The sequence below is a fragment of the Anabas testudineus genome, chromosome 7 (genome assembly GCF_900324465.2).
Source record: "Anabas testudineus chromosome 7, fAnaTes1.2, whole genome shotgun sequence".
Lineage (NCBI taxonomy): Eukaryota > Metazoa > Chordata > Actinopteri > Anabantiformes > Anabantidae > Anabas > Anabas testudineus.
Window position 1 is genome coordinate 22133405 of NC_046616.1, and position 12062 is coordinate 22145466.

The 12062-nt window shown below is 42.0% G+C and overlaps 2 protein-coding genes across 2 annotated transcripts in view; both read left to right on the plus strand.

The window, feature by feature from the left end:
* The first annotated feature begins 330 nt into the window (after positions 1-330).
* sall4 (spalt-like transcription factor 4) lies at positions 331-7694 on the plus strand. Its single transcript, XM_026368870.1, has 4 exons — positions 331-564; positions 2796-5252; positions 5347-5651; positions 5768-7694. The coding sequence occupies exons 1-4, from the start codon at positions 498-500 to the stop codon at positions 6200-6202; spliced, it is 3264 nt and encodes a 1087-aa protein (XP_026224655.1). The 5' UTR covers positions 331-497; the 3' UTR covers positions 6203-7694.
* A 2048-nt stretch (positions 7695-9742) lies between these two features.
* LOC113167954 (probable phospholipid-transporting ATPase IIA) overlaps positions 9743-12062 on the plus strand; it is a 29090-nt gene continuing 26770 nt past the window's right edge. The window contains exons 1-2 of the mRNA XM_026368942.1: positions 9743-9893; positions 11545-11689. Of these exons, the coding sequence (XP_026224727.1) occupies positions 9826-9893; positions 11545-11689 (213 nt within the window). The 5' untranslated portion in view covers positions 9743-9825. The remainder of the gene's footprint in view (positions 9894-11544; positions 11690-12062) is intronic.

A 12062-nucleotide genomic window follows, 5' to 3' on the forward strand; every position in this document is an offset into this window, starting at 1 on the left:
AATATGATGAGTTTCCTGGTAGAGCACAATGAGGCCCCACAGAACAAGAATCCACAGGGATTTAAGAGATAAAACGTGGCAACGTTACAGGCTAACATTTTAATACTCCATCTTAGTGAGTGAAAACTTCACCTCAAGTCATTTCCAGTTAAGGATGCGTCTGTGCGTGACGATCTATTTCGTCATGAGCGCGGAGTAAAGGCAGACGAGCTGGGTGTAGTCGAGCCTGCCTCCGTCCTGCGGCCCGCTCGCCCGGCTCCTCCCGCCCCCTCCCGCTCATCAATAGGGAGCGCATTTGAATAATGTGTGAGCACTTGGACTGGAGCCAATCAGCTGTCAGGGGACCGCGATAAATCGCAATGCATTATTGATAATAATAATTACGTTGACATGCGCATTTCTACTTGAGGGGGGGACTCATTTTCCAAGCCCGAAGAACTGGTTGAAGACGGGGACGGGAAATTTGTGTGGAACTCTTCGCTCCTGATGGTCGCAGCATGTCGAGGCGTAAGCAAGCCAAACCGCAGCACATCAACTCCGACGAGCCCGGTTCGCTGGAGAACGGTGAGTTTGGACTGGGAAAAAAAAAAAAGCCAACACAAAGTGGCCGGGTAGCCTCGCTGCGCCGTGTTTCAAACACTTTTCCTTCAAAGATGGACGGTGACTTTCAGCATGTTGACCTGTTGCTGTCCCTCTCCGTTAATGGGTTTTAAACACAGTGCAGGTGTTGGGCAAGGCTCGCTTTAAAACACTGGACGCTTTTAACTTTTGTCTCCGTGATGAAAACGGAGCTCCTTCTGGGTTTTTTTCGTACCTCGTTTTGCCACAGTTTTGGTTTTAATGGACTAGTTTCTCCCTACTCGGACTCCCTGTGGGAGTTCAGTGTAGTCGCGTCGCAGGTTAAACTGACGGTGAATGTGTTTGAAGTTTTTCTGGTTTCAGTGAAGCGTGGCTTAAACTACCTGTGGACTGTTTTATACATTGTACACTTGATATGAAGTTGTGTGGTGAAGAGCCACCATCTAGTGTGTTCACTGTATCTTTCTTAATTTCATTCATACATTGCTCAGTGGTCGAGTTAATCACGTTACGACACACGGTCACATCACTGCGTTAGCTACTTTTTGGTCTTTGAATTTAAGCATTGTTACAGATGCTATTGTTCATCGCTTTGCAATATTAGTAAACCAAATTCGTTCATCAAAGTCAAAGTTCATCATATCTAATGTAAAAGTTGATATTAGTATAATACTATAGATGAGATTCGTTTAAAAAATGTTCGTCAAAAGTGACCAAAACTCAGTGAATGAAATGTGACTCTTGTGTAAGCTGACCTAAAGGCAATAAATCCCCCACTTTAATGCATGACTGTTTCCTTTCGTACATATGTGTAGAGGAGGTGGGGGGATGGAGAAGTGGCCTTTTTTTTTTGTGGAGACTGGGTGGGGGTGCGTTTTGGTTTATCGCCATATGCAAGCTCCAGCACCTCACCTTGTTTTGGTCACTGGGAAAACTTGGGATAAAGCTGTGTCTGGGCGAGCTGCAGTGTATTTCAATGTGACTGTCTCATTTAGACTCACTGACTTGTATTGATGGAAAGATGTTTTGTCACCCAAGAGTGCATGAATTGAATGTTTAGCTTGACCTCGTGTCATGTACCCCGCTATAGGTGATACACGCAGGTCATGCGCCGTCAAGTGGTACAATACAGCGTTACCTCCTAGTTACTTCATAATGGACTAGTTAGGGTTTCATTTTAATTACTTGAATTAAAATTTACATTCATCAGTAGCACTTTCTGTGTACTGTGCCTTTGTAAGTGAACTCCATCACGTTAAGCGTGGTTGCACTGTAAGCTGTAGTACTACATGTGGGTGGCTGAGCCCTGCTTATTGTTTCCTCACGGATTAGAATGTAATGCAGTTTGCAACTTTTGTGACATGGCTTCAGTGCCTCCTGGTGAGCAATTAACAACTCCCAACAGTTTCCTAAGGCAGATGCAAACAGGTGGTCTGCCCCCTCTCTCTGGGGCATTAGCATTTAACAATACACCCAGTTGTGAAATGGCCTCTTGGTTTGCAGACACATTAAAATGCACACTTGGAACACTTATCAGGCTTTTACAGGCTGTGAAAATGCTTGATGATAATTTTGCACAGTAAACCCATTCTTACACTTTGTCTTCTAGTTTATATCCAATGCAACATCAGATTTAAAAGTTCATAGAAAATGCTGCTTATCGTAGAACAGAAACTTTATCTGTACTTTATCTCTAGGATTTCAGTGTGGGATTTGTCATATTTCATTGCCCCACACATATTAATGGAAACAGATTTGATTGTTAGCAAGTGGTTAATTAGTTTAAAGAAAATGTTATTCAGTGTCCCATGGGTTTATGTCTTACTGGAAATTGTTCTTGGAAATGTCAAAAGTAGATGGTTGCCCTCTGCTGGTCCTGTGGACAACAGACACATTCAAAGAGCTCCAAAGCCTAGTACAGGAACATTTTACATCTATGTTAATTTATAAAAAATGTTTCAGAAATGACCATAGACACATTTATCCACCACAAAATATCAGCAAACTAAACATGAAAAATTTCTTTAATCCATCTACAGAATTTGACTGATTGACTGACACATTTCAATAGTGCTGGGTTTTTGAAAGTCTATGTATTACTCAGTGTTTTATTTGGACATTTCTAAATCAGTTTTTTCTTTTATTACTAATTTCATTGCTCAAATATCAGCTGTGTCGAGTGCATTTATTGAAATCCTGTATCTTTTTGTTTTAAGGGATTCTCCGAGATGATCAAGCTGATGTCCCTGGAAATGAAGCAAAGAGGTTCAGAGTGGATGAGACCAGAGTCTGCAACAAGTGTTGTGCTGAGTTCTTTGATGAAGTAGAATTTCTTGAGCATGAAAGGAGTTGCACTAAAAGTCAGCAAGTAGTCATCATGAAAGATGGAGATGGGAATGAGGTGCCTGAGGAATACTCACAAGGTTCTCCCAGTGGCCTTACCAGCGATCATGACGATGGCCAGTCCAGCAATCACTCTCTATCAAATGTTAATACAGACCATCTGGAAAGAACAGAGGAAGACTCCAGTGTGAATACAGATGACTATGGACAACAGGACCAGGCAGAGATGTCTGCTAGCCCTGAGATGTCTTTCCATCCCTCACCCAAAATGCAAGATTCAAATGTCACCCTCGAAACCATGTCTGACACTAAAGTGGCTGTCTCCCAGCATTCTTCAAACAATGTATCAGTGGCCTCCCCACAGGATGCTCTTCAGGCCATACCAATGATCTTGGAACAGTTGGTGTGCCTTCAGCAACAGCAGCTACAACAAATCCAGCTCACAGAACAAATCAGAATTCAAGTAGCCATGATGAGTCCACAGGGTCTCCAGTCATCAGTAGGGGCAGCAGTGGACCCTCTGAAAGCCCTTGGTGCACACCTCTCTCAACAGCTGTCTGCTGCAGCGGCTCTGATAGGAAAAAGGACCGGCAGTCAGAGCATTTCTGTGGAGACAATGAAGCAAGGTAAACTACCTCTGCCCGCTAGCATCTCTACCTCACTACCTGGAGGACTGGGTTCCGTGAGTTCTAAAACTGACATTTTGAAGAGCATTCCTGATCTGGCCAATCGTTTACCAGCACTTCTGCCCCAGTCACCGGGTGTCATGGGTTTCCCGAGCACCTTCAACGGTATCCAAGGAGGGACGGAGTCTTCCAAAAAAGTGAAGACAAAGATGTTAAACCTCCCACCAGAATCAAAAAATGGTGACTCGCTATACAAACACAAGTGCAAGTACTGTGGAAAGACCTTTGGCAATGACAGTGCTCTGCAGATTCACTTGCGTTCTCACACTGGCGAGAGGCCCTTCAAGTGCAACATCTGTGGAAACCGCTTCACAACCAAAGGAAACCTAAAAGTGCATTTCCAGCGGCATAAAGACAAGTATCCTAACATCAGCATGAACCCTCATCCTGTGCCAGAGCACCTTGACAATATTCCCACCAGTAGTGGAATTCCATTTGGCATGTCTGTCCCCATGGAAGAGTCAAACATGACTGAAATTAAACCCATGTTGGGTCATCCTGCTGCTAGTTTCCACCCATCACCCATACCAGGATTCAAGACGACATATGAAGGCTTCGGAGGGGACCCATTTTCCCAGAGACCCTCCCTATCGGCAAATGATGGATCCCCGACTGTTTCTTCTAATGTGTTTGGCCAAGAGACAGGACTGGACCCGACTCAGAAGGATGCTAAAGAACTGCTTGGAGCGCTGCATCATATGAATGGAAGTGCCATCGCGGGAGAACCAAGCTCTGGAACTGCAAAACTTCAGCAGATGGTGGATGGCTTGGAAAAGAGGACCAATGACCCCAATGAGTGTGTAATCTGCCATAGGGTCCTCAGTTGCCAGAGCTCACTCAAGATGCATTATCGCACACACACTGGTGAGAGGCCATACAAGTGCAAAATCTGCGGTCGTGCGTTCTCCACCAAAGGTAATCTCAAGGCTCATTATGGAGTGCACAGGGCTAACACTCCTCTTAAAATGCAGCACTCATGCCCCATCTGCCAGAAAAAGTTTACAAATGCTGTGGTTCTGCAGCAGCACATTCGAATGCATATGGGTGGGCAGATCCCCAACACCCCAATGCCAGAAAACCAGTTTGAAGCAGCAGAAGCAATGGAGCCATCCCTACCAGAGGAGAAGCCTCTTGACATCAATGGCTTTGAAGCAAGCATTGAAGAACATGAGCCAGAGCTGAACTCCGAGAAGCCAAATGAAAACCCAGATTCCCTCCCAGCCACCTCTGATGAACAGTCGCAGAAGAATGCCACCCCTGCCGTGTTTTCCAGCTTAGATGTTTTGAAGAATCTCACCTCTGCTCTTGCATTGAAACGACAGAGCAGTACCACTTCAGAGAGTGAGGGAACGTCCAAAGAATCCCCGTCAGCTCCCAGAGAGCAGGACTACCAGAACGGCCGCAGTCCTGCTATTTCTGACTCGGCCATGTCATTTCAGTCATCATCACCAGTAAACAACATTAACAAGTCTCCTGAGGTTGCTGTCGAAGAGTTTGCACATAGTGGGTCAAAAGCAGAGTCTGATGGTGGTGCTCAGGATGGCACAGAGTCAGGGGGAGCCCTTGATCTCACAGCTTCCAGCAACTTCACCCCCAAGGCGATTAAAGAAGAACCTGGCATACCGTTTACAAATGGAGACTATGGTGAGTTAATTACTTAATGTATTTCAAAGGTTATCTTAAGTGTTCTTTATAGATCTAATTTTCTACCTCCTTTTTATTTTTTTTAAATGAACAGTTCCTGGCAACTTGCCCTTCATGAGGATACCATCAAGTCTGGCCAGTCTGGAGATGAAGATTCCTGCCGATAATCCTCTGGGCCCTCATGCTTTGTTCAACTCACACATGCCCCAGGGAACCGCTCTGCCCTCATCCATCCCCTCTGCGCCGCGACGATCAACCAAACAGCATGTGTGTAATGTCTGTGGCAAGAACTTCTCATCCGCCAGCGCCTTGCAGATCCACGAGCGCACTCATACAGGGGAGAAGCCATTTGCCTGCAACATCTGTGGCAGGGCTTTCACCACCAAGGGAAATCTAAAGGTAAGTAACTACTGTTTAAATCTTGGATAGGTTATGTGTGTAGTTTGTCTTAATGTAGCTGTTCATATCAAGCACTTTGATTGCATAGTAATGAACTTTATGTCTTGTTCATTTAGGTGCATATTGGCACTCACATGTGGAGCAACTCATCTCGGCGTGGCCAGCGTCTGTCTCTGGATAATCCCATGGCAATGATGGCGATGAGCTCTGAGGCTAAGATTTTGCCAGAAATTATGCAGGCCCCCAAAGAACTTGCAGCTCCACCGATAAACTTTGACCCAACTCTGTGGAACCAGTATGCAGCTGCCTTCAGTGGAGGCCTCACTATGAAGACCAATGAAATCTCAGTAATCCAGGGTGGTGGCATCCCGCTGCCTGGGAGTCCTGCTAGTGGGCCTCTGATTGGCTCCACCGGAGGCCTCATGAAGTTGGATGGCTCCCACTCCGGCCTGCCTGCCACCATGGCAGAAATTGAGAAGAACGGCTCAGACAGTGTGCCAAAATCACAGTTCCCACATTTCATGGAGGAGGGAAAAATTGCAGTAAATTAGTTTTAGCCATCAATTTATCGCCTGAACTTTTGAATGAGGTACAATCAACATTCAAAGAAAACCTTCTAGAATTCTGCATAGATCAGTTGAGTTTTTCACAGTAACTTTGTTGCAGCTCTCTCCCCTCCTAATCTGAATGATTCTCAAGTGTTATTTTTAGTTGGAACTTGATATAACTACTGTAGTTGGTTTTTATTTTCTATAAATCTATATGCAGGTTTTGTTTTTTGTTTTTTTTTTGCGGTCTATCCAGAAGTATGAATGTATAACTTACTTGAAACTGCTTTAATTCAGATTGTTGCCTCGATACTTTTTGAAGGATATTGACTTTAATAGGAAATGTTTCAGGGCATGACTTTTAAGGACATCATGTCTGTGTCCAGAAGTTATGGTACAGTTAACTGTGTGTGTCGTACTACTTTCCCTCCTGTTGTGTGCCACAGGTTTTATGACATTGTACATCTTAGTGGTAAATGTCATTAGCATTCTCATTTTGATCAGACTGCCAGATTATTCCATTGTCTTGTCATTTAAATTAAGATGCAGCATTTCAGTAGATTATAAACTAGACTTTCGTCCTTTTTGCATCGGTGCTGAGATAAAGTAATTAAATCGTTTTGCAAAGTGCCTAATCTGAACTGTACATGTTGCTGTTGTCCTTTCCTGCATCATTAGGTTATGAAGGCCCTGTTTGAGTGATTGTGCTGTACAGTGTAACTCATATTTTCATCTGTCTACAGATTATTATTATTTTTTTTTTTTTTTTTTTTAATGTTTTTGTAATCTACTTGTAAATCTACAGAATCACATTTAGTTGGCTGAACTCTGAAGGCTGTCGTATGCTTAAAGTTCTCGTGCCTGCACTTTATTTCAGGTTTTAGTTCCATTTACATTTTATAGCTGTATATCCATTTCACTGCTTTTATAATGGCTAAACTGGGAAAGGGCAAATTAACAATTTTGTCAGCTTTTCCTTCCTGTCAAATTTAGTTGGAAGCAACCATATTTAAAATAGGTGTGGGACTCAACTTTTTAGTTTTTCTAGGTTTGTGTCAACTCGTAGCATCATTAATTTATTAAATACACAAGTGCTTGAGTGTAGGGGGTAAGTTTCTACCTCGTTTAGATTTTAGTTGTCCTCCACAGCCCCTACTCTCAATGCAATGCTCTGTATATTTTCCCAGATTCATTCTCGAGCATGCGGTAAGACTTTCTTTTTTCACGCCCTCAACCTGCTGAGTTGAACAGTAATGAATGTATCACTGGACACTTTACACAACTCAGAATGGTCCGAGTACTTTTTGGCCCCTGCTGTACATTCCTTATCGATATGCATTTGCCAAGTTGTGCCTTTTCTTGAGCAAACATGTCAAACCTGCTTCAGGTTGTCTCTACAGTTCAAGTAATGTTTAGCCAATTTGGCCTGTTTACATTGTAAATGTGTTTTCTTTTTGTTGTGTTTTGCAATGTTTCCTTCACCTAAATGTTCTGATTTTGAAAAATAAAATCAGGGTGACTTTTTCAACACTCATCTGTCATCACTCCACCACAGAAGAAATGATCAGACTTATTTGAGGTCATTCTTGCATATGCTGGCCGGTGATGCTGTAGCTGCTGAGACATATGCTACTGCGCCACTCGTTTCTGTGCCAGCACAGACCAGTTTGAATGTCCATGAAATCCCTAATTTACATCAATTCACCTTCAGATGTCTCCGGTGGAATATTTTTCTGTTCTCATGATTGACCAGTAACCATTAATCCCTTGCCATTTTGCATTCTCAACGAAAAACTATTTGCATCCACAACTGAAGCGTGCTCCTGACCATGTGTCCACAATCCGTTTTAGGTCAAATATACAGCGACCTCCTTGTACAGTTTTCAGCTGCACAAATTTAATAATGCCAAGAGTTACTGTTGTGTGCAATGACTTGATTCATTGTTATGTTTTGATGCTGTACTAGGTGTAAGGATTATGTTTTAATTAAGCCATGGACAACACAGACTATGCACCAATAATAAAAACCAGACATACCACAACACAAATATAAATTAAAACCACAAGATGTTATGCAAAAAGGCTAAAGTATGACACTGGTTAGAAACACCAGATGTTTAAAGTACCTTATTTTCATAATTGTTTCTTCTCCAAACCATGATAACCATACAAACTGCTATGCCTCAGCTACCTAATAGACCTAGGTAAGAGCTGCAGCATGTAAATGTAATAATTGTGGGCATTGCACATTATACAAATAGTATATTTCTGCTACAGTAGTGTCAAACTAGCCATCTTTCCCCTTGCCCTTTCCTTCAGTAAAACCTTTAAAAATGTATCTAACATAAAGTAATCCATAAAAGCCACATCTATTAGTTTTAGCTAATATTACTCCTGTAAATGAACTGGTTGCTGGATCATTTGAGTGCATTAGATTTAAAGGAGGGCATCAGTTGTTGGCCAGTCATCCATGAACACTATAACTGGTATCTTGAGTCCCTGTTCCTCCTGCCGACATGTCTCGGTGTCTATGGACAAGTCCACTTGAGTCCACAGATACAATTAGAAAGATGTGGTGAAAAGTATGTTATAGTCTGTGCAGTCGTATGTTTGAAGCACATGTTATAAGTTTGCAGTTTCTGTTAGTCGTGACCTTGGATCCAAGCAAGAGCATGTGTAATATCCCACAATAGCAGAAAATACTCATGCAGGTTATTTTATCTATACCTTAAGTTTTGTAAGTTGGGCTGATGTTTTATGTAGTAGTACAGTAACTTGTAATGCTTACTTGTTGCCAGTGTTAAGTACATTTACTTAAGTATTACAAAACAAATTTAAGGTGATCCTGCTGAGTTTTGGGACTTGATGCTTTGAGTTCACTACAAGAGACAATTATTGTACCTTTACTCTACTACATTATTTGCCAAGTATAGTTACACATTAGTCATTGGAATCTGATTAATAATGCAAAATATTGTATAATTAGAGGACTTTATTGCCCACCCTACCCAGCAGTAGGGTATGTTGAGGAATTGTAATTGTACTTATTAGATCCAACACATATGATTATCAAAATAGTTTATACGGAAGTTATAATAAAGTCCTTTCCAGCTGCAACATTAAAGTGACATACTCATTATAATTGAATATTAACATATTTATTTATCTAAAATGACACATTTTACATAAAAAGTACTTTTACTTTTGGTACTTTTACTTAAGTAACTAGTATTTGACAGTATAAATACTCGAGTCTTATCTATTAAATTCATTCATGATTTAAAATATGATCAGTGAAGTCTGATGATGATTATACTGGATTTTGTGCATATTGACTAGATTCTGAAAAGCAGCTAGTAACTAATGGAGTGGTGTATAAATGTAGTGGAGTAGCAGAAAATGGAAATAGCCTGCTGTAAATATAGGCCTACTTTCCACCACAGGAAAGAGTCTGATGATGATATATAACATTATCAGATCACGTTAGGTGAGCGGCTCATGTGTGGAGCTGCAGCGGCAGCACAGCGTCAACCTGTGTGACTGACAGCTGGCTGAGCCTCCGCCCAGAATCGCTACTGCCCGGCTGACAGCCCACAGCTTCCACCCGCTTACCAGGGGCTGCAGGAATGACCGACAATATCCCCCTCCAGCCCGTGAGGCGGCCGAGAAGACACGACAGTAAACACAGAAATGGGTAAGGTCGTCAGACTGCACAGAAATATGACCACGGAGCCGCTGAGGCGGCGTTAGCGCGTTTAGCTGCTGGTCGTCGGTGTAGCCGCTCAGTTGTTGATGGCAGCGCGTCGACATTGTCTGAAGAACTAGCTAAACGGAGGCGACGTTAGGGGAAAATAGCGGTTTGTTGGGAGACAACGACTACTCGATAAATAGATATGTTATTACAATGATGTGGTCATTCAGTGTGGTTTTAAAATAGCTAGCTAGTGCCCCTGGATACATCCTTGTTCCGGGGTGTAGTTGAAGCAAGTGCATTGACGCCCATGTCAATATTTGCTCGGCTGATTGACGCTCAGTCTGTCAGAGAGCACAAACCACGCAGAAATGCAGGCCCTGACCTAAAACCACTGTCCTCAATTCACATGTCACGACTAAGGAGTTTTATTCCAGTTTGACCAGCACATAATGGGCCAGACAGGCGAACGGCACAGGGTGGACAGTGCTGTAATGCAGCCTGCAGACAGCACAGGCTAGCATGGTGATGTCAGCGCCTGTAGTAAACACAGCACCAGAGACAGGGGCCTGCTCCATCTGCTCCACCTGCTCCACCTGCTCCATATGTCACTGCAGGTAAAAGACGTTCATTTGTGTGTGAGCTCTCAATATCAAGGCGTTAAAAGATCATTCACAAATGCTGAATGGAGAGTTTTACACAAGACATAAAAAGACCACACACATAAATAGGATTTAAAAGCGGAATTGGAATATAACATGTTAAAACTAAAGCCCAATATGAATATAGTCCCAGATTTAAATGAACCAAAGGCTGTGTAGAACCCTGCTCCTCTATGTTTCATTTGGATTGCTAGTCTCCAGTATTAGAAATGTGTTCTTATCATTAACACATTTCACATTTTCATGTCTTATCATAAATGTAATTACATTAATATAGTTTACTGTGTACCATAGCCTAAGCTAGTGTGTAAAATATGTGGCCTAGATGTTGAACAAAAGAGGCCCAAGGCAAGAACCCAGGGAAACGCCACCTGTAATTTTGTACTCAGATTTCCTGGAGAAACAATTACATTAGCCAACGTTTCCAACTGTACGTATTAAGCGTCCCAAACAACCGTACTTTGGCCTAATAAGCAGAATAATATATTATGAGAAAGACGATCTTTTTTGCTGAAGACATTGTATGCAAATTACAGGTGCTATTTTTATTATTTACGACTGTTATAAATATAATTTTTATATTCTTTTTCCTTTCAACACATCCTATAATTATCTGTAATGTACAGCAGCATAAACTATTGGTTAGCTGTCTCCTTGAGAGACTTATGACACCTAAAAAGAGCAACAGGAAGATTAGCTTACACAACAAATGGAGACTGGGAGTGGCTTTATAGTCACACTGCTAGTTCTATTTTCAACATACACACAGGTTACATCTTCAAACCCAGGACAAAAGTAATATATCTCTTTTTCAGAATGCATTTAAAATTGAAAAATTCGAATCAATTGAAATTGAAATTTTGAAATGAATCGACAAAATTCAAATTATGTTTTTCATGTAACTGTCTTTGAATTTCTGATCTCAGATCTGCTGATTTAAATAGTGACATTAATATGTGAAACAATTTTTTCTCCCTGTCTCTGCATCTCAGGTGCTGCCCATGGTCAAGATGCTGTGGCATGGGTGACTTCCGTCCTCGCACAGTGTGGCTGGGCCACCCAGAAAAGAGAGACCAGAGGTACCCAAGGAATGTCATTAACAACCAGAAGTACAACTTCTTCACCTTCCTGCCTGCGGTTAGTGTCAGTCAGAGGTCACTCCTCCACCCTTCAACCCTTTACCCTGCAAACCACCACCTATCACCCAGCCTAGCAGAAGTTCAAGAAGGTTGCTTGTAATGTGTCTTTTGCCAAGGCTTATATATAGGGATATAGTGTTGTTACTGTGGATCACACTATCTGATTATGGCTGCATAATTTCCATAACTAATAATTTGATCAGTATTTTTTAATGTAAATAATTGTGAAGTAGAGAGTCTTCTTGTTCTGAAACAGAGGCAAAAACCACAACGAAAATAGTTGTGGTCTACCAGCATTTGACATTCAGGTCAGTACACATAGTAGTAGTAGGTAACACATGTTTCGAAAGGCCCCAACTCCAAAAAATGCA

Coding starts and splice junctions, on each gene's coding strand:
- sall4 (XM_026368870.1), top strand. CDS start 498: ATGTCGAGGCGTAAGCAAGCCAAACCGCAGCACATCAACTCCGACGAG. Junction 565..2,795: donor GCCCGGTTCGCTGGAGAACG/GTGAGTTTGGAC, acceptor TTTTGTTTTAAG/GGATTCTCCGAGATGATCAA. Junction 5,253..5,346: donor GTTTACAAATGGAGACTATG/GTGAGTTAATTA, acceptor TTAAATGAACAG/TTCCTGGCAACTTGCCCTTC.